The following is a 22,405-nucleotide window of genomic DNA, read 5'->3' on the forward strand; positions in this document are numbered from 1 at the left end:
TTTGAATTCATGCCCTTTATTTCTCAAGTCCAATGTTTATGAAACGTATTGTGATGTCGCCGTCAATCACGTTGGGTGAATGTGTCCCACCTCGTCCGACTCCCCTCCTAATGCGCGTTATCTTTCTATCTTTACGCAATCTCAGTGGAGCTGGCCCATGACGACGATGATGGAAGTTGATGCCACACACACACACGCAACAACAACAAAAAACCCTAAAAAGTTTGAGTGATTTCGATGTAAAGCTTTCGTGACTGCAGGGATTCATCTTCTTGGTTCTTTCGGTAAAGTCACGTAGAATGGAAATAATGAAATAATAAAAATAAAACATAATAAAATAATTCTCACGACGTGTCGGCCACAACGCAAGCAGCCGTCCTCAGGTGAAGACCAGGTCTGTCTTCTCGACAGACCTGTCCTCAGGTGTCCTCAGGTGGAGAACAGGTCTGTCGAGGAGACAGAGTCTGAATGAACAGGTCTGTCGAGAAGACAGAGTCTGAATGGACTCTGTCTCCTCGACAGACCTGTTCTCCACCCGAGGACGACTGCTTGCGTTGTGGCCGAAACGTCGTGAGAATTATTTTATTATGTTTTATTTTTACTATTTTATTATTTCCCTTCTACGTGACGACTTTACCGAAAGAACCAAGAAGTTTGAGTGATCTTCAACGTCACGGGACAACAGGCGCGTTCCAGCCAATCACGGCCAAGTTGCTGGCAACCACGTGCGACTCCTCGAGCCTCAAGCCTCGAGCCTCAAGTCTCCGCGTGCGTTTCGTTCAGCGCAGGTGAGCGATCAAGAGACCAGCATGGGTGTCACAAATTTCGAAGAGGTACCCTGTGGCATTAGCAATGGCAGAAGGGGGTGGGGGGTGATGATTGACTGCCGCTGTGTAGAATCTCACCCCCCCCACACACACCTTGAATAGTTTAACGATTCATCTTCTTGGTTCTTTCGGTAAAGTCACGTAGAAGGGAAATAATGAAATTTAAAAAATTACATAATAAATTGTAAATAATACAAAAAATTTGTATTTTATTATGTTTTTTATTTATTTTATTATTTCCCTTCTACGTGACTTTACCGAAATAACCACGATGAATCCATGCAGTCACGACAGCTTTAAATCGACCGATTATTATATTTTATTTATATATAATGTGCACACTGACGCTGGCACACTACGAGCTAACACTTGCCAATGACGTCAAGAGATATGTATCGTTAAACTTCTTTCGCACCACACGTAGCCAACCGGAGGTGCGTGGTAATGAGGACAACAAAACCCAACAGACGGCTCGTGGTACCGTCATGATGATCGCATATCGCGGTTATGACCAGGGCGGCCGCTGCGAGATTCCAAACCGTGAACATCTCTGCGAGAGCGAGCGGCAGACGCGCTGCTCCTCGGCCTCGCCACCGCCACATCTCGATACGAACGACCGCCGACCACGTGACTGACACGTGGAGGAGTGCGAGCGATGAGACCGATACAATGCAATTTTCTTCAGGGGGGGGGAGAGGCGGTGCAGCGGTGGTTAGCCTCGCCACGCTACGAACCCGGCCACCCGGGTTCGATTCCCGCTACACGGCCACCAACACCAGCGACGATTATTTTAACCGGTTGTCTGGGCCACCCCGAGGTCGACTCGGCCTCAAAATGTGTGCGGTGTGTAAATGTGGTCACGAGGGAGACAAAGGCGGCCGGGCGTGGTGTTGGCCACCCCTCCCAACAGTCTGTTAAGGCTACAAGGGGGATCTTTGTCGAAGTGTAACTTCCTTGACAAAGCCATGCGGTAATGTCACCAACACAAATTGTTTCTCTAAGTGTATCTACGTCGCCCAAGCAGCTGCCCAACAACAATACTGATTCCTTTAATTATGCATTAAATGTTTTATGGACAACCATGCGTCACAACATTATATATTAACGTAAAAATATACATACAAGCAGAGTTGGCTAACGTTTCGGGCAACGAGCCATCGTAATAGCCCAACAGATATATTTGTTTCCGTTACAGGGCAATGTTAATAATGATGATAACGACGGCGACTGAGGTTTGGTTATTTTGTTGGTGTTCACTTACGTGCGCGTAGCATCACTGCCATAGGGGCAGATTCCCGCAAATGATGAATGGAAAGTTGGACGAGGCGAGAGAGTCTCGCGGATACTGCACGCGTCGAGATGATCTACATTGTCTGCTCCTTCTCGCTTCGGCAGCCAAGATCATCACGCCGACACGGAGCTCGCAAGACCCCCCCCCACCCCCGACCCGCCCCACGCCAGGATTTCACAAATGTTAAGCCTTCTTGGTTCTTTCCCCAGGCTTGGAACGACTATTTATGCTGGGATGGAGGGGCGAAGAGCGTCTTGACAAAAGATGCTTCAACAAGCTCCGGGATAAAAAGGCTCAGCTAATCGAGTCTCTCACCTTTCTGAAGAGATGCCGCGACTCTAAGGTAATACCAATCGCATTTACACTCCTCTTGATATGCAAATTATTTTGTCAAGACGCTCTTCGCCCCTCCATCCCAGCATAAATAGTCGCTCCAAGCCTGGGGCGTAACATTCAGACTCTGCCTTCTCGACAGACCTGTTCTCCACCTGAAGACGGCTGCTTGCGTTGTGGCCGAAACGTCGTGAGAATTATTTCATTATGTTTTATTTTTATTATTTTATGATTTTCCTTCTACGTGACTTTACCGAAAAAACCAACAAGATGAATCCCTGCAGTCACGAAAGCTTTAAATCGAAAATTAAATGTTAAGCCGTTACGCGCCGCACGCACCCGATGATCGTTAAACACGCTCACAAAGACAAAGACCCCCCCCCCTCCTGTGTAGCCTTAACACACTTTTGGGGCAAGTGCTGTTAGCGAGCCCCTATGAAGACCGGCACGGCATACTAACGGGGGTGTATTTTTCGATTCAAAGCTTTCGTGACTGCAGGGATTCATCTTTTTGGTTATTTTGGTAAAGTCATGTAGAAGGGAAGTAATAAAATAATAAAAATAAAACATAATAAAATAATTCTCACGACGTTTCGGCCACAACGCAAGCAGCCGTCCTCAGGTGAAGACTAGGTCTGTCGGGGAGACAGCGCTGTTTTTTACTTCCCTTCTACGTGACTTTACCGAGAGAACCAAGAAGATAACGGGGGGTGGTTGGCCAGCACCACCACCGCCCGCCTTTGTATTCCTAAGTGGCGATGTTTTACAAGCCACGCCAGGTGCCCATTCGAGGCCGAGCCGACCTAGGGCAGAGACCCAGGACCGGTTCAAATAATCGTCATTGATGTAGGTCGTGAGCAGGGAATCGAACTCGGCGTCGCCGGGTTCGTAGCCCGGTGCGCTAACCGCCGCGCCACCGCTCCTCAGCGCGCCGACGACACGGGCACGCGCACGGGCGTGCGCACGGACGCCGCGCTCTCTACCCTGCGTTGCAATCGTCACTGGTCTGCACGTCGGGATGTGTTTGCCAATCATCGGGCAAGGGCGGCGTGTAACGACTTAAATTGCCATTTGAACGGATGAAGTTTTGGTAAAGGGTGGACAGGCGGAGGGATGCGTGGTGGGTCGCGAGGACGTGAGTACTGAGGGCGGGGGGGCGAGGGGGGTGCGGGGGGGCGAGGGGGGAGGGGGGCGAGAGGGGGGCGAGAGGGGGGCGAGGGGCGGGGGGAAGCCCCGAAAATTAATTTCGCACACGCGCGGACTTCCCTGCCATGCGTTTCCGCGTTGTACCGCGTGATGCATTGTGACACAACGTCCGACGTTTCGCTACACGTTCTGGAACGGGGTTTTGTTGCTGTTGTTGATGGCCCACGGTCGAGTTCCTCAAGAAGTAGAAGAAGAAGGTGCCAGCACGCGGAGCGAAACGTCGGACAACACGCCGAATACCACAGTGGAAAGCTGTTGAGCACATCACCGGGGACCGTCTGCACGCAGTGCCCACAGCTGCACCACGGCGCTATGACAGTTGCTCTGCACACAGCTGGAGATTATTTTTTATTATATTTATATCTAAACAATACGAGCACAGAACCCGTTACTCCTCTTCGATGGAGGGCGGCTGTCAATTTTATACTCTTCTCACGATCCTCCTGTACTCGGGATCACCGAAGGTCACCTGAAATCGTTTTTTTTACGTAATAATAAAATGCAAAAAATATGTATATAACGTGATTGGGAGGTGTTTGTTTTATATTCTCGAGGATTTAAATACCATTCTGGCGAAATAATTCTATTCTTAAATCATAGCGCGAATTTAAAAGTTGGAGTAATTTTAAATGAACAGTGGTCAGTCTTCTGCATTCGTGACTCCCACCTCTTACGATGTCGTTATCTAACAAACGTCGTCCGAACGTCTCCTTCCCCCGTTTCAACTCAACTCGAAGGTTTATTCGTTGCACGGAGAATCCCCGTGTAGCCAGTTACCCAGCTATACTTTCGCTTGCCATGGCCAGCAGCCACGAACAAAACAGAGTTACTGTTGGGGTGGAGAGGAGCCCAGCCAGCAGCCAGCCAGGAAACTCGAGGCATGAATAATAAAACATTTTAAACATTCCAGCAATACCCCGCTTAACGTCGGGCATGCGTTCCCGACACGTGCGACGACGAATGTCGAAACGACGCTAATCGATGCGGATTGACAGCGGTGGGTGTCGGTGGAGGCGAAGGCGGAGAGGCGACGTGAGTGTGGGGGTTGGAGCGACGCAGATCGGGTAGTGGCGTGAATCATAAAGTGACGACGTATTTGCAAAACGACGTAAAAAGAGGGAGACATAAATCAGAGAATTGCTAGAAAGACATTTTTCCTAATCCCCACCTCCCCCCCCTGCCCCTCAATTTTATGACAATTGTTGCTCTCGGAGTGAAGTGACGAGACGAAGGCTCCATCCCCGACCTTCCGTGTTGTGCGAGAACGTCCCGCGGAATGGGATATCACAGAGCCACCTCCGAGACCTCGTCTTCTTCGAGTGGTGCACAGACATCAGGGGGGAGTGGACGGACGAAATGTTCTTCGGAGGTCGCGTGGAGGGATAACCGCGAATCTCCGCTGCCAGAAGTAAAACGATCGCACCAAAAAAGATTCGTAACAAGAGGAAAGACGACCGAGATAATATAACGAAACTCCGGGTAGCCTCTTGCGAGTCGAACGTCAGAGGTCAAGGTCCATCACCCGTGACCCCGTAGTCGCACGAATCCCACGGTGTCGATTCAATCGCTCTGTTGTTAACAGAAGGGGGGCCCATTGCCCGAAACGTCGCCGATGACGTGTCTTCTTTTGGTCTTTCTTTCTGGCAGCAGTGTTTTCGACGAATGCGTTGAGCGTTTTCGTTGTTTGTACACCGCTGCCAACGAGGCGGTTATCTCACACACACACACAAAACGACGACATGTGTGTTATTCTAGCTCGCGTCTCTATCCGCGGCGTTCAATATATTTCTCTTTTCTTCTCTCTCTCTCTCTGTTGCTTCGCGAAAAAATAATGATTCCGCGACAAAGGCCCCGGGGAGTCGTCACAACCTCTACCAGGTCACCGAACAAATGGCAGGCACAGCAGAAACCGCTGTCATCACAGTCCGCTAACCTCCAACCCTCACCAGCCCCCCCCCCGCCCGCCCCCACCGCCTTTGTATCTTCTACAGTCGGTATTTATACAAGCACACGCATTGTGTGCCCGTGTGTGTTGTCCCGTTACATATACCTACCTGTATACTGTATTTCCGTTGGAGGGGGATGTCGCGTGTGTGTGTGGGGGGAGGGTTGCGTTGTTGTAGAAAGGTTCCAGCTCTTTCTCTAGCTGTGGCAAAGTCTCTGCTTGTCTAGAAACACATGCGCTGTTTGCCTCTCACAAAGTGGTACTCGATTTATCGACCCCCGCGCCTGATATAGAGATGATGGGCTGAATTCTCCACCAGTCGCTCAGGTCGGTCGTAGCTACGATCACAACGGCAACAGCACCCAGCCATTCGACGGTGCTTGTGCCAGGCTAGGTGCACCTCGAGGGCTCGCCGCTGGCAGGAGGAGGAGGGCCCACGTGGCAACCGCAGGTGGTATGGGTTCAGAGCGCGTTGGTGCCACCACAAACCCCCACACACACACACACAGGTATATACACAGTATACACAATCACATTGCTTGAAGCATCGTCGCAGACTTTAGACCACGGCTGAGTTCGTCTGCGTGCACTTCGCATTCACGGAGCCGCTCCTCCTCGGCTCGGAGACGCCGCAATGGAGCCGCAAACTGTCGGAGGTTCAGGTTCAACTCTGGGTTCGGGTCGTCTGGCAGGTGGCGGCTGCTGTTGCTGCTGCTGTTGTTGCTGCTGCTGCTGTTGCTGCTGTTGCGGCTGCTGCTGTTGCTGCTGCTGCCGCTCCTCCGCCTCCAGTTGCTCGCTGGTCGGAATCGAATTCTTGCGAGGACGACCCTTGGGCTTGGTGGGTGACTCCAGCCCTCCGCCCTGCAACACCTGCCACCACGGGCACACGGATGCTGTTAGCGAGCACCTATTAAGGTGTGGGGGGGGGGTGGCAAAACGGATGTTGTTAGCGAGCACCTATTAAGGTGTGAGGGGGGGGGGGACGGCGCGCGAGAGGTGGGGTGTGACTCGCCCGGCTGTCTTTGTCTCCCCCGAGTGAGCGTTGTGATCGCCGAGTCGTGTTGTTGTGGTCAGCAGAGAGGTTGAGATGTACGGCCGTGGTCGGGAATGAAAACTGGGAGAAGCCGGGGTTTTAAGAAAGGTAAAGGATGCCCCATGTAGCCTCAGCAGGCTACTGGGGCAAGTGCGCCTATGGAGGCCGGAACGGCAGACGAGGGGGTGGCAACACTCCCAGCCGCCTTTGTCTCCCTCGTGGCGATGTTTGCACACCGCATCAGGTACTCACTTGAGGTTGAGTCGACCTAGGGGAGGCCCAGGACCGGTTCAGATAATCGTCACTGGTTTGGCCGTGAGCAGGAATTGAATTCGGGTCGCCGGGTTCATAGCGCAGCGCGCTAACCGCTACACCACCGCTCCACACTACTCATCAATACACCCACTCCGCATCAGCTACTCACTTGAGGCCGAGTCAACCTAGGGGAGGCCCAGGAGTTCGTGGCGCAGCTTGCAAACCCGCTGCGCTACCGCTCATCGCTCTCTTAATTAACTAAACACTTTGGGTTCATCCGTGTTCGTTTAAAAAAAACAATCTTAGAGTTTCCAACATTAATGCACACGTTTAAAATTTCATCTCTCTCTCTCTTACATCTTTAAAGTCTGCCCGTGTCGAGCAAATACACAATGTTTAAATATTGTAATGTAAGTTGACGTGTGTTTTTTCTAATATATGTATGTCTATTACACAGTATGTGGGTGGGCTTATTAATATATGTGTGTGTGTGTGTCTCTGTTCGTGTGTCTATAACTTATATAGCATTTAATATACGATACTTACATTTTCCAAAATAGCCCAAAATTATTTAATAGATACGACACATGAAATGGAACACGCGGGGAACACAGACAGAACTGACGGGTGTCTTTGAAGATTATTTTTCTTTAAAATACGTATTCATAGCGTAAAAAGTCACCTTCTAAAACGTCTGGCCGGCGTGAAAGAGTAGGCCAAACACCCTCTCTCGGGCTGTCTGTAGTGTAGGCCCTTCCACCAGCAGTTGTGCGAGGAAAGCAATTGCAGGGCTGCGCCTTGAACTTTTATTTTATTTTCGACCACAACCAGAAGTTTAACCGCAACGCGATGCGAATGAGCGCTGTCAGCGAGCGCCTATTAAGGCCAGCACGTTCAAAACCGTCGACATGTGGCTAACATTCACCGAGGGCATCTATCTGCCTCGTGTAGCCCACACTTTCCCAAGGTCGTGGACTCGAGTAACGGGTCTGAGTTGACTCGGCACCACCACCACCACGATCGTTGCGACTATCATCATCGCCACCAAAACAAAGACAAAGATGGCCCGTGTAGCCTTAACAGACTGTTGGGGCAAGTGCTGTTAGCGAGTAGCAACCTATGAAGGCCGGAACGGCACACGTGGAGATGGGTGGCCAGCACCACACCCGGCCGCCTTTGTCTCCCGAGTGACGATGTGTACACACCGCACCAGGTACTCATTTAAGGCTGAGTAGAGCTAGAGGAAGGCCCAGGAGCGGTTCAGATATTCGTCACCGATGTTGGTCGTGAGCGGGAATCGAACTCGGGTCGCCGTACACACACACACACGCACGCGAGCACTCCACACGACCACACTGGAGCAAACCCACCGACAAGCAAACTTGGTTTGTGCCGAGTCAACCTAGGGGAGGCCCGCTCCGTGTCCAGATACTAATTAGAGCACGTTCACAATCAGGTAAGGCTCCGATATCAGTTCCTGGTTTTTTTTTGGTGGGGGGGGGGGAGGTGAGTCAGCCCATCATCCTACTCCACGGCGGATAAAAATGAGTACCACTTTGTGAACAAGTCAACAGTTGGTTGTGCTATGTCAGTGGTTCTTAAGCTGGGGTGCGAGAGATGGCCAGATTTCTTTTTAGAAGGTAAATAATCGAAAACACAAATGAACCACCGTCCTATGTATACGAAGGCACTATGCGGACCCGCCATAGGAACGTGGAATTTTCAACCCGCCGACATCGGGTGGCGTCGAAAAATTCCACACTCTCACGTTGACTCTCTGTGTAACCCAGGCTTCCTCGCTAACTTTCATCGGGGGGGGGGGGGGGGGGGCACTTGCAATGAAGACCGCTGCTGTGTCGGGTAGCGCGCGCGAGAGTTTGCGTTACTCTCGCTGGGCGCGCGTGCCTTCAGCGAAGGGGGGGCATGGACGTTACTTGTCGAGATATTTAATGCACTGCCCCCCCCTCTCTCTCTCCCACGCGCCTCCTTCATTCATCCTTAAATAAACAAAGGTGAGGGATGAATCATGGTAAGGTGGGAGGGGGGCGAGCGAGCGAGCGAGCGGGGGTGGGTTGGCAATGCTTCAGTCGGCTTGGCCCAAGTAATTATCTCTCTCTTTTCCCTGGCACACAAAGGCGCTCACTGTGTTGTGTTCAGAGAGCTCCTTTCGTGTTGCGTTGTTGCGTGAGATGCCTCCGAGACTGAAATGACGCTCCTACGAAGAGGATGCGATGGGGCAGCGCCGCAACTTGCGCTGCTTGTGGATTGAAAACTCCTCTTCTTGGTTCTTTCGGTAATGTCACGTAGAAGGGAAATAATAAAATAATAAAAATAAAACATCATAAAATAATTCTCACGACGTTTCGGCCACAACGCAAGCAGGACGGCTGCTTGCGTTGTGGCCGAAACGTCGTGAGAATTTAATGTTTTATTTTTATTATTTTATTATTTCCCTTCTACGTGACTTTACCGAAAGAACCAAGAAGATGAATCCATGCAGTCACGAAAGCTTTAAATCGAGATTGAAAACTCGTTCCTTTGGAACTGCTTTCTTTGCGTCTAGTTCGTTGTCCTTCCCCAGCACCTCCGATGAAACACGGTTGGCTCCGTACGGTGCGAAAGAAATTCAGCATACACACGTGCGTATAACCAAATACGTCACGCCTGGACCCGATATGTATCTGTCCACGTAACTGAATAAAAGTTATACTGGTAGGAACCTCCTGGTTACACCAGCCCACAGGGGATTATTGTGTCCGTCGTGCAGGGAGGGGCTGGGTGGGGAGGGTGGGAGGGGGCTGGGTGGGGAGGGTGGGGCTGGGTGGGTGGGGTGGAGCTGGGTGGGGAGGGGCTGGTCACCCCGTGGTGCCCTTATAAAACTCAACGTTTCACCTACTCACGCCGGCTTGTGCCCGCCCTCACAGTCGGCCATATTTGCGGAATACACCACGCCGCCGTTGACCCTGGCCATTGACCGAGCAACCCAACGTTCCTACCAGCTCCCTCCGCAGGAATGTGTTATTTATATTTTTGTTACGCAACTCATCCGCCGAACGGCCTTCTGGGAGTAGTGAATCGTATCAGCGGCATTGGTTCAGTACGAGCAAAACTCTGGACCGGTTTCGACTTTCATTGTGTCTCATCAGCGGAGTCAGCCTCACTTGAAGCAATGCCTCGGCGAAGTGCCCAACGTTCAGAGGCAACGCCCCAGGTAGGTTCGAAATTAGTCCTCGGACTATGACAAAGACAAAGACCCCCCTCCCCCCCCCCGTATAGCCTCAACAGACTGTTGGGGCAAGTGCTCTTAGCAACTATATCGCGCATAGCACAGACGCGATCAGCAAGTTCGCGGCGGTGAATATTAATCACAAAATCAGTGTGAATGGTTACACGTTCAATAGCAGAGTGAACAAATAAATATGACATAAAGCACGTGAATATATGGTGTTTATAGTACTGTACGCATTAACATTTTAAGTACGTTGACGTGCAGGTGGCTACGAGTATGGTTTCTGTGTTTCATTATACGTGGTCAACATATTCTGAGAAAATTGTTTTTGTTCTCTCTGAAACGTGATATATTTAATTTAACGCTTCATCTCACGGCATATGCGCCACGTTTCCTCTCGCCTGGCTGTGCTCGAGCGAGTTGCGTAGGGCGAGCGGATCACAGAGGGCATCTTGTGAGGTTAAAATCCAGGTTTGCCGGGGATCTACTCAGCGCATCATCCCCTCCGGGGTCGGTACAATGAGTACCACTTTGCGGGGGAAATCAATGGTGGTTGTCGTATGAAGAGACTTGCCAACTCCCCCCCCTCACCGCCATAGGAATGTGGAATTTCCACCACTGGCTCTGCACCGCTGTGAGCAGGAAATGAACACAAATGTTTAAATGGCCATTTAAGTACCAGATCGCGCATGCTGTTTGGTAATTGAGAGAATACACAAATTATTCCACTCAAGAATTGGACCAAATATTTCTACATTCGTAATTTAATACGGTATTTTTTGTTCCGATAAATGTATGTAGGATAGAGTCAAACAGATTAAACCGCACATATATAATAATTGTAGAAAATTATCCTACTTCCAAAATGCAAACACAAAGGCAATTTGTACTTTTCTGCTCAATGAGCATAGAACATTCTAATTTGATGCAATTACTAAGAATAAACTACCATTTGAAAACCATGAAACTACACTTCAACTGCTACCAATCGCAGTCACACAATGCCCTGCATTGCCATTCGTGCTTAGTTTCATTCAGAAGCTTACATTAATACATAACATATGTTTACCTACGACCAAATTACGAATACGTGCGCTCAATTTAAATCGCATCTCGGAAGCTAAGCAGAAATTGGTCCTGGTTGGCACTTGGATGGGAGAAATCGGGGCTTGTCAGGAGTTTGCTGATGGTGAGTGTGGCTAGAGAAGAAATAGGTTGATGTGGTACAGGAGGATGTGGATCTGAGTGGCCGTGCCGATAACTGCTACCAGCGGTGTCAAGATCGTCCTCTTTGGAGGAGGCTCGTGAAGGATGCTGCTGGGCAGTTGGAGGCTGTCGCCCTCCAAGCAACAACGGAAGACAACAAAGCTCACAACAACGAGTGGATCACCGGGTGGATAAAATGAAAAAAGTTCGCACACTCGGGAGCATAGGTGGTGCATCTGCCAGTCATCTCAGTCAATCAACCTACAGCATCTCCCGCCGGTGGCGAGCCTTCGACACTTTCACGTGGCCTCAGAGTGCACCTAGCCTTGCACAAGCGTCGCGGTGACGTCAACCGCCACTTAGCGGCGAACGGCGATTGTTGTTGTGGTGTGGCCAGGCGAAGGGAAGTGCTGAGCGTCAGCGCCCCCCCCCCACGTCCCTCGATCTACCACATGCTCCTCCATACTCCATCTCCTTCCCTCACCTCCCTTCCTCCCCCCCCAACACCCGTACTGACCAGTGTGGAGAGGCCTTCATCCAGCAGTGGATCGAACAAAACAATTGAGAAGAACCAAGCTCGGAGAGGAACTTACCATCTTCTTCCATTTCATGCGTCGATTCTGGTACCAAGTCTTCACCTGGAGCTGACTCAACCCCAGGGACTCGGCCAGATCGATCCTACGAACGAGACGGGTGCAGGCGTCACAACCCCCAACAGAAACGAGACATCGTCTGGATTACGAATCCGACCCCCTTTGTGAGCGGTCCGTTAAAATTCGCGCGCAAAGGTTGGCTGGGCCCGAGTCGGACCTCGCGACCGCCACGTGAACTCGCGGCCATTTTCCGATTGCTCGTCACGTGCTCGCATCGTCGTCGTCGTCGTCGTCGCAAGCCATGGTCGATCCACTGCTGGATGATAGGGGATTGCCAATCCGCCGCAATGTAACAATGCCCCCGTCGGGCGCAGCGGCGCCTCGACTCCTACTGCGCGGAGGACGCGGCACGAACAATAAATGATGACGACCACGATGCTGATGGCGTTGATAGTTAAACTGCATATATATTCCATTGGTACCTCATTTGCCAGTAAAAAATATGATAATTGGTTTTTTTACCCTTTTATCTGGCAACAAAACTGACACCATTAATTTAAAAAAAGGTGTCAGTTTTGTTGCCAGATAAAAGGGTAAAAAACCAATTATGCACATATATTTTGTATGAAAAATTCGTCCAGAAAATGTCACGATGGTAATCACGTTACTGTTATTTTTTGTATATTTCCAGGTAAGGCACACTGAGGTGTATGGCTCTTTCTCAGAAGCGGCCTCTCGCCGCGAATGACAGCTCAACCACGTGGCTTATCACGTGGACATTTATAGCAGCCAAAATACTCTAAGCGCGTGCTGTTGCTTCTAAATGTGGAGGGGAAAACCCGGAGGAATATCCACGCGACCACGGGGGAGAGAGACATGCAAATACACAGGCGTCGGGGTCGAATCCACGACCTCCTTCATCCCAGGCGAGGGAGTTAATAGCATCTCGTCACCGCGTCTGTAACTTAAACAAGTCAGGATTAGGATGTTTCACGCGTTACACGAGATTCATCGTTATCCGCGTGAGACCATTCGGTGCGCGTGCCGTTAGCGAGCGGCGATATTGTCAAGGGGGTGGTCTGGCCATGAACCGCGCACGATCAACCGCCTTTGTCTTTCCTTTCCCGACGCTGACTCTCCACTTTGTGGACTCGTGTGCGTGGTGGTCAGCGGGCTACTGAGGAGGAGGAGGAGGATGGACATCAAAGCACTGCTCTGGTCTCTATGGGACATTCATTTTTTTGCCAGTATCTAAATGATGAGAAATAAATATAGACTTTAGCCTTTCTGGCAATGAAAGAGCAGGTTCAAACTTGACTCGGAGCTTTCGTGACTGCAGGAATTACTCTTTGGTTATTTCGGTAAAGGCGTTGTTTCTCTGTGTGCCTATCTGTGTGTGTGTGTCTCTCTATCTCTCTGTGTCTTTGTGTTATCTCTCTCTGCTTATGTGTCTGTCTGTGTGTCTATGTGTGTGTCTCTCTGTTTGTCTCTGTGTGAGTCTCTCTCTGTGTGCCCATGTGTGTCTCTCTCTGTGTGTGTCTCTGTGTTGTCTCTCTCTGCTTGTGTGTCTGTCTATGTGTCTCCGTGTCTGTGTTTGTCTCTCTCTCAAATTTAGCAATCTTTGGAAGAACGTAATCAACCAGGTAGGGTGTTGACTGTTTTGTTCGCCGACTCTCTGTGTTGTATTGAATTATATTTCTAAGTTTACTAGGTTTGTTTTCTCTTTCATTTGTACCTGATGACGATTGCTTGTGTTGCAATCGAAACGTCGTAAGCTATTATTTAATTATTATTTTTATTTCTACGTGACTTTACCGAAAAAACCAAAGCGTAAAACGAGGAAGTGTTTAAGATGTTCAAACCACAAATAGACGACACCTTTTGCGAGGCATCAAAAGTCTGCATTAACCACACAATGTGTCTTACTCCCCCCCCAAAAAAGGTCACGGATATATAAATGCTCAATCCGAGCTCTTCGTGCTTTGATGCTTACATGGCCTTTGTGCCGTTCGCATTTTCGCATTCTCTGATGTAACACTGGCGCGGAGACTAGGCCATGGAGTAGGCCGTCTCGTGTGTAGGCCAATCGGGTTCAAAGGCATTGCATATTGTCAGAGCGTGCCACAGGTATGTGTCGGTGACTGTAGACTTGATGCCTTGCAAAAAGGTTGCTGTTTGGGTGTCTGAACACCTTAACGCCTCCTGTGTTATTGCCAGAAAGGGTAAAACCTATTCTCTTGTTTTGTTCATCACTGCAAAAATAGAAGTTTGTCTTAACAGGCTCTCACAATCTTACAGAGGTCAGAATCACGGTGATGGTGGTCAATGGCGGAGTCAGGATTTTCAGGTAGGGGGGGTAACCCCTCCAGCAATGACAAATTAGAGGAGTTGTAAGTAAGTGAGGACTTGTCCCTTGCTTTTTATTCGACGCGTGTGTGACGATGGCGCAGCCATCGATCGAGGGTCGAATTCGAACCGCGTCGTGTGATCGGCATCGCGCTCGCTGAAGGTGAATGCCTTCAGGGAAGTCGTGTCCTGTATACGCAACTGCGCACAATTCTGTGAGTCACTTATAACTGCTTTGCCGCTACTTATTGCCAATTATGGACACATACTTTGTCCTATCATCTCATCGAGTCCCTGGAACGTAATAATATGCTACACGGTGGCAGTGGGGGTCGCAAAATGCCGATTCATTACAAAAAAAAACAATGATCCGATCGAAATTAGGGATTTCGATCGGATCATTGGGGGAGGGGGGACGTGCCACCCCCCTCCCACTGTGGTGGTGGTGATGATGATGAACTGAATTAGATTGTGCGACACTCACTCGGATGGAGGTGGTAGCTATGTTAACTAGATGATGATAACGATTATAACTAATCGAATTGCATGATAAGACACGCATCTAGATGATGGTGGTGGTGATGGTGATGTTGGTGGTGATGTTCATGATGGTGATGGTGGTGATGTTCTTGATAATGGTGGTGGTGATGTTCATGATGATGATGTTGGGAGTGGTGATGTTCATGATGATGATGGTGGTAGTGGTGATGCCTTTGATGATTATGGTAGTGGTAATGTTCATGATGATTATGGTGGTAGTGGTGATGCCTTTGATGATTATGGTAGTGGTAATGTTCATGATGATGATGGTGGTAGTGGTGATGCCTTTGATGATTATGGTAGTGGTAATGTTCATGATGATGATGGTGGTAGTGGTGATGCCTTTGATGATTATGGTAGTGGTAATGTTCATGATGATTATGGTGGCAGTGGTGATGCTCATGACAATGATGATAGTAGTGGTGATGTTCGTGAAGATGATGGTGGTAGTGGTGATGGTTCACGATAGTGATGATGATGATGATGGTGATTTCGCGCTCATTTACCTTGTAAAAGCATTGAAGCCATTAACATTTCCCCATCTGCAGTACGGGCAGAGACAGAAGGCAGACGGACCATCTGCCCTGCATCAGGCCCAATGGACTACTGTATAGTTTTTTTTCAATCACCACACTTTAAATAACAAACGCCACTCACGGTTTTCCAGACTCAGCGTTTGCGTGCAGGTGGATTCACTAAATAGTTAACATCTCGTCACGGTGACACCACGGTGGCGGGATGTTAACTGCCTCGCCTGATATACAGGAAAGTGTGGGTTCGATCCCGATCCTGGACGCCTGCTGTTTATTTGGAGTTTGCGTGTTCTCTCCGCGGTCGCGTGGATTTTACTCCGGGTTCTCCGGTTTTTCCCTCTCTCCACATTTAAACACGCGCCTTTAGAGCATTTGGCTGCAATAAATTTCCACGTGATAGACCACTTCGTTGAGCTATAATTTGTGGCCGTGTCGCTTCTGAAAAAAGTGCTATACAGCTCAGTGGGCCTTACCTGGTAAAATAAAAAATGTAGTTCAGTTGAAACACGCAGGCAACGTGTGGTGATTGTGACGATGATGATGATGATTATTTTTTGCAATGTCTATTTGACGATGACGATGATGATGATGATGATGGGACCCAAGTACCTGTTCTGGGCGCTCACTTATCCAGTTATCATAGAACGCTGCATTCATCTTAACTGTTGAAAGTCTTCATTTTCTAACTAACGAGGGTTTGTAATATTGTCCGACGGCTAGGGACAGACATTCCTATTGGTGGCCATCTGCAACATGAGCGGTTGTTTACTTACAGGCTCTGATGTGGGCATCGGCACAATGGATTATTGAAACTATCCGTGCGGAGATGTGTATACTGGAGTCTTATCTTGCCATTCATGGCGAGGATTTCTCCAGATTGTCTCCTACACTACGGACTCACATCTCCTTATATATTAGTATTATTTTTCGTTTCATATATAAAATTATATTTTATGATTAGGATGATGTTGGCAATGATGATGATGTTGGCAATGATGATGATGATGATATTGCCGATGCTTAGGAGGAGAATGTTGACGATGATGTTGACGATGATGATGTTTGAAATGTCTATTATATATAACATTTTATATTTTATATTATATTATAATTAACCTTATGGCGGTACCCCAGGGTACCATAGTACCCCGGCTCTCGCATAATGTCCGTGATGCAGTCATTTTTACTCTGTTGATGGTCGGCGATGAGGCAATCGACTCATCTCGACGAGCTGTACACTACGATGCACCACTACGGTGCGTACCGCGAGCGTTCAGGGTTTCGGCGCAATCGTCCTCGCTGCGTTTCGACATCGCGGAGTGTGGCACCGATTTCGGATTGATTGGTGCCCCAGTCGCGGCGTTGAGTACACCCCTGGACAAAATAGTGTCCCAGAAATAAAATATTTAATATTTTGTTTTAATGGCTAAGCATCCAAATACAGGACCCTACTGAAAAATAAGAGTCCTGAGACTCATTGAGGCTTTCCGTACTGAATGTTTTTTTTTACAACCTGCTTATCAATCAACATCCTAACACACACCATGCGACAAAGATTGAATCATGTGGGGGGGGGGGCGCACGAAGACCAGCTCTCTTGTCTATTCAAAGTCAAAGTGATTTCTTGTGGAGGCGTTCGTATCTTTACATCCATGGGTCAGTGGCAGAAATTCCACGTTCCTATGACGGGGGCGAGCACATTCCATAGGGGCAACTACTGTTGACATCCCCCACGAAATTATGTTCATTGCATCGACCCCCCGGACATGAGGAAGGCGACGGGGTCAAGCACCAAAACCAGAATCTGATTCATCGCGACATTGGAATCGCGACATTGCTATCGCGACATTGGAATCGCGAGCCGCTCACGAACTCGCTCGCTCCACACCACATGCTGGCCTGTGAGGAGCAGCGAGCAGTGGAGGTTGAGATCCTGTGACCCAACCACAACCACCACTCACCACTCACCACCCACCACTGACCACCCACTACTCACCATCCACCACCAATCATCCCCCCACCCATCATCCCACCACCCACCACCCACCACCCACCTGTCGGGCGTGGACAGGTACTTCTGCTTCTCGAACTTCTTCTCGAGGCCGAGCAGCTGCAGCTCGGTGAAGACGGTGCGACTCCGCCTGCACTTCTTCCCTTTCCTGCCACACTCCTCCGCCTCCGCCGCGGCCGCCGCCGCCGCAGCCGCCGCCGCAGCCCCGAGCTTCCCGCGGAGGTGCAGGGCGATGGACAGCGAGTGCACCGAGCTCCCCACGCCAGGACGGCCGGGCCCCCCGCTCCCTGTGTGGTCCCCTCCGCACATCATTCCCCCCGAGGCACCGCCGCCGCCACCGTTGCCGCCACCCATCGGGCCACCGCCACCGCCGCCTCCTCCTCCTCCCAGGAACGTGGCCCCCGCTTGCACGGCGTGGTGGTGGTGGTGGTGGAGGGCGGCTCCTCCGCCCGTGAACTTCAGCAGAGCCGCGTGGTCTGAGCCGGCATGGAGAGAAAGAGCAGGAGGATGAGGAGGATGATGATGGAGGGAGTTTAGGAGGATGGTTACCCGCAGTGGCATGGAAACCGTGCAGGTAAAATTTTGGATGTGCGGCGAGTGGCGGGTGGGGAGGGGGGGGGCAAAGCCGGGGCAGGCTGCGGCATGGAAACCGTGCAGGTAAAAATTTTGGATGTGCTCAAGTGGACGTCAGCGTAACGTTGCTGCGGTAGAACGCGCGAGCACACAACATGAAGCGAGCGAACGTCGTGGGAACACCGCGTTGACGAGAAGCGTGGACACGTGATCGGTCTGTCCATTAATTGTGACATGGTTGAGGACGCTGATTGGGGGTGAAATGGAGAGGGGGGGGCATACCAGGAAGGTTGAGAGTCACTCGTTTAATGGGTATTGCAAAACGGCGAATCGATTAATCGATTAAAACAATCTATGATTGCGCTCAAACCGCGTGGGTCGCGTCGGATGCGTGCCCGTTGAGAGAAATGATTGCGTGTGATGTATGCAAATTTTACGCAAATCGTATGCAAATGAGCTCGAGTGTCGGTGCTAAGTGGATCGTTAGTTCGCATCGTAGGAACGTGAGAGATGGTGTCGCTTTGGGGAAGGGCCTTCATCCAGCAATGGATTGATCATGGCTGACGATAACGCTGGTTTTCAAGAAATGTATATTGGCGACGCATACAAATATAACGTTATGCACTTTTAAATATTCCTTCACAATCAAAAGTATTTCGTACACATCAACATCGCTCGCGCGGCCTTGTGGAAGTGCATCATTTTCGGCAAGCAATTGATTCAAGACAGGCAAACAGTCTGGACCGGTTTCGATCAAAGTGTCTCTCATCAGCAACAATCAGCCAGTTGGCAACACGCACACCCACAAAGCTCTTTTTTCAAGATTCGATTGAATCAATATTTTATACGAACAACGAATTGATTTTTAAAATGGACGATTTGAACAAAAACCAAACCGAGCCCCTATTACCGCTCACCGAGCGCTACGCTCGTTTGAGATAAGCCACGCGTGATGGAGCACGTGCGTCATGACGTACGTGTAAACCTACGTCATCATCATCGTCATCGTCGTCGTCACAATCATCAGCTGTCTACTTCGTGGTTGGACGGTCGCCATCTCTCGCGTTGTAACGATGCAACAATCCGCCTCGCTCCTCCTGCTCACGGTGAATTGAGTCGCTTCCCTTTCGTAATAAGTCTCGAATAAGTAGCCTCGTGTGCTTTGCTGAAAGAGACTGTCTATTAACATATGTGTATCGATCTTAATTTTGGAGCTTTCGTGACTGCAGGAATTATTCTTTGGTTCTTTCGGTAAAGTCACGTATAAAGATAAAATAATAAATTAAATAATAGCATACGACGTTTCGATTGCAACACAAGCAATCATCATCAGGTATAAATGAAATAGCAACAAAAAATCTCTCCTAATGTTCAAGCCTGCGTACTTTACTACGCGTCTCTTCGTACTCATTGACATGTAATTTTTTTCTCTAACCCCCCTCCCTCTCTCTGCCTCAGCCCCCCTCTGTCTATTTAAGGCCACCCCACAGAGACGATCCCCCCTCTCTGTACCTGTGTTACTCTCTCTCTATGTATCTTGGTGATATCTGTCTGTTTATATGTCTGTCTATTGTTTTCTGGTTAGATTTTATGTCGCTATTTCATTATACCTGATGATGATTGCTTGTGTTGCAATCGAAACGTCGTATGCTATTATTTAATTTATTATTTTATCTTTATACGTGACTTTACCGAAAGAACCAAAGAATATGTGTATCGATCAACTGTGAATCAAGCGCAGTGGTTTATTTGACCAGGTAAGGCCCCCACTGAGCTATGTAGCTCTTCGTAAGAAGCGACCTGGTCACAAATGATAGCCGAACGAAGTGGCTTATCACGTGGTAATTTATAGCGGCCGAATACTCGAAACGGATGTTGATTCTAAATATGGAGGGAAAACCCGGAGGACCCGGAGAAAAATCCACGCGACCACGAGGATAGAAACCTGAAAACTCCAAATATACAGCAGCAGGCGTCAGGATCAGGATGGAACCCACGACCTCCTGTGTACCAGGCGAGGTAGTTAACATCTCACCAGCGTGGCGCCCACTGTGCTATGAACCCACTGGCCTCAGTTCCGATCCCTGGGCACGGCCAACGTCAGTGGCGAGTAATATTTGTGAACCCATTGAGTTGTGAAGTATGACCCAACAGGTTGACATCACTGACGCCGGTATGGCAATGTGTTTTGCACAATTGACAAACTTCAGGAATTATAATTTTTCCATCCGTCGCATGTGCCAACCAACGGTGCATGCCTATATACGTACATACATATGCTTATATATATATGTGAATAGCACTACACATATACAAAGACAAAGATCCCCGTATAGCCTGTAACAGACTGTTGGGGCAAGTGCTGTTAGCGAGCACCTATGAAGGCCGGCACGGCACAAGAGGGGGTGGGTGACCAACACCTCGCCCGGCCGCCTTTGTCTTTCTAGTGGCGATGTTCACACAATGTTCCAGGTACTCATTGGAGGGTAAGTCGACCCAGATAATCGTCACCGGTGTTGACCATGATCGGTAATCGAACTGGGTATGCGGAGTTTGTATTGCAGCGTGCTAACCGCTGCTCCACGGCTCCACACACATATACATACAAACGTATATCCACATATACATATCAACCTTCACGTGTTAAGACACATACACTTGCGCATAGAAACATATACAATAATACATAACCAAATAAACAGACCCACACTCAAGACGTATCTACGAACACACAAGCACTTAAACAGATGCATACACACATTGCTATGATACTGCATTGACAGTAACAATAGTATGACGCATTCGCCAACACGACTGCCACAATGAGGACTAAATATAGACTAACCGACGTTTCGGGCAATGGCCCTTTTTCATAGCATCTCTCTGATATGAGGCAGTACCGTTGCACGAAACGTCACCTATATAAGTTTGTTACTGATATTATTAAATTCCATTTTTTTATATTGTAGAATGAGTTCAGTTTTCCTTTACTCAGAGCACACGGTTCTATAAATAGCAATCACACAGGTGTACATACACACAATCACACAGGTGTACACACACACACAATCACACAGGTACACATACACACACAATCACACAGGTATACACACACACACAATCACTCAGGTATACACACACACACACAATCACACAGGTGTATACACACACACAATCACACAGGTGTATACACACAATTACAGGGGGATAAATGGCGAGGTTTACACACCGTTCCAGGTACTTGTTTAAGGCTGAGTCGACCTAGAAGAGGCCCAAGACCGGTTCAGATCGTGGCCACCGGTTAAGTTGGCCGTGAACAGGAATCACATTTCTTCCCCCCCCCCTCCCATTGGCACGCTCGGTTGCGTACGGCGCGAAACAAGTCCAACATACATACACACATCCACACACACACAATTGCGTACACAATTACACTAATATGGTGCGATTCGCTTGTTTCCCAGCCAAAAGCAGCAAACACAAACACACACACACAAACACACTCACACGTGTACACCACAATTCCCATTGGCACATACACGTGCATGAATAAAGAATTCTGCATCTGATTAGCCGACTTACTATCTTGAGCCGTGGCTGCAGTGGTTGGCGCACTTCATGCGCTTATTACACGATATACAGGTTTGCCTCGCTTTATGCGGTGGTCGTAGCAGTAGTAGATGCGTTCGCAAAACAAAGGGCGCACAAAGCGAAACCGCACAATGAGGCAGCTGCCAGCCGAGTAGCGCAAACAGTACACACACAGTACACACACAGAGTACACACACAGTACACAGACAATGTTGTCCCACGTCTGACCGCATGTCACGCATATGAGTGAATTCAAACCGCATACAGCGAATTTTGTGTCGAAATCGGTGAGCCGCATATATGGAGCGAAATCGCACAAACCGAACCCAGGAACAGAAACTCTGCAACCTGAGTGTGCCGGGTCCCTCCTACAAACTCCACTTTAACACAAATCACACTGGTCCTTATAAATAGATACACATGTTAAACATTTAACACATACCTGTGCAATGACAGGAGCAGATACGCGCGTTATTGCAGTTGGATGCGTGTAGACATACATATATAATATTCTATACATGTTTTATAATATGTAACACATACATACATAGATATAATACATAACACGCATTTTATTGTATGTAATACGCCTAGCCATATCTCGTATCATCGTCGTTGTATGTCTATGTAATACATGCATACATACAACAGCAATCACACTAGCATTAGTTGAGTGCTACCACAGTTGTAGGTACGGCAGTGCCGGATTAAGCTAGTGCGGGTCCTGTAGCATGATGTTATAAAGGGACCCTTCATAAAAAAAAGACGTAAATATTAAAACTGACATTTTTCACTTGCATAGTAAAGTAATTGCATTTTTTCATTTGCTATAGAACCAGATAGTACGACAAATCGCAAACTTTAAACACCCAGTCGTTCATCCAAGTTGAAGG

The 22,405-nt window shown here is 48.9% G+C and overlaps 1 protein-coding gene across 1 annotated transcript in view; it reads right to left on the reverse strand.

Annotated features, from left to right (window-relative positions):
* Positions 1–5,645: 5,645 nt before the first annotated feature.
* Positions 5,646–22,405, reverse strand: part of LOC144729505 (uncharacterized) — a 35,990-nt gene continuing 19,230 nt past the window's right edge. The window contains exons 2-4 of the mRNA XM_078609841.1: positions 17,392–17,824; positions 11,919–12,003; positions 5,646–6,472 (exon numbers count right to left, since the gene is read on the reverse strand). Coding sequence (XP_078465967.1) covers positions 6,200–6,472; positions 11,919–12,003; positions 17,392–17,824 — 791 coding nt within the window. The 3' untranslated portion in view covers positions 5,646–6,199. The remainder of the gene's footprint in view (positions 6,473–11,918; positions 12,004–17,391; positions 17,825–22,405) is intronic.

The sequence above is a fragment of the Lampetra planeri genome, chromosome 32 (genome assembly GCF_965212315.1).
Source record: "Lampetra planeri chromosome 32, kcLamPlan1.2.h2, whole genome shotgun sequence".
NCBI lineage: Eukaryota > Metazoa > Chordata > Hyperoartia > Petromyzontiformes > Petromyzontidae > Lampetra > Lampetra planeri.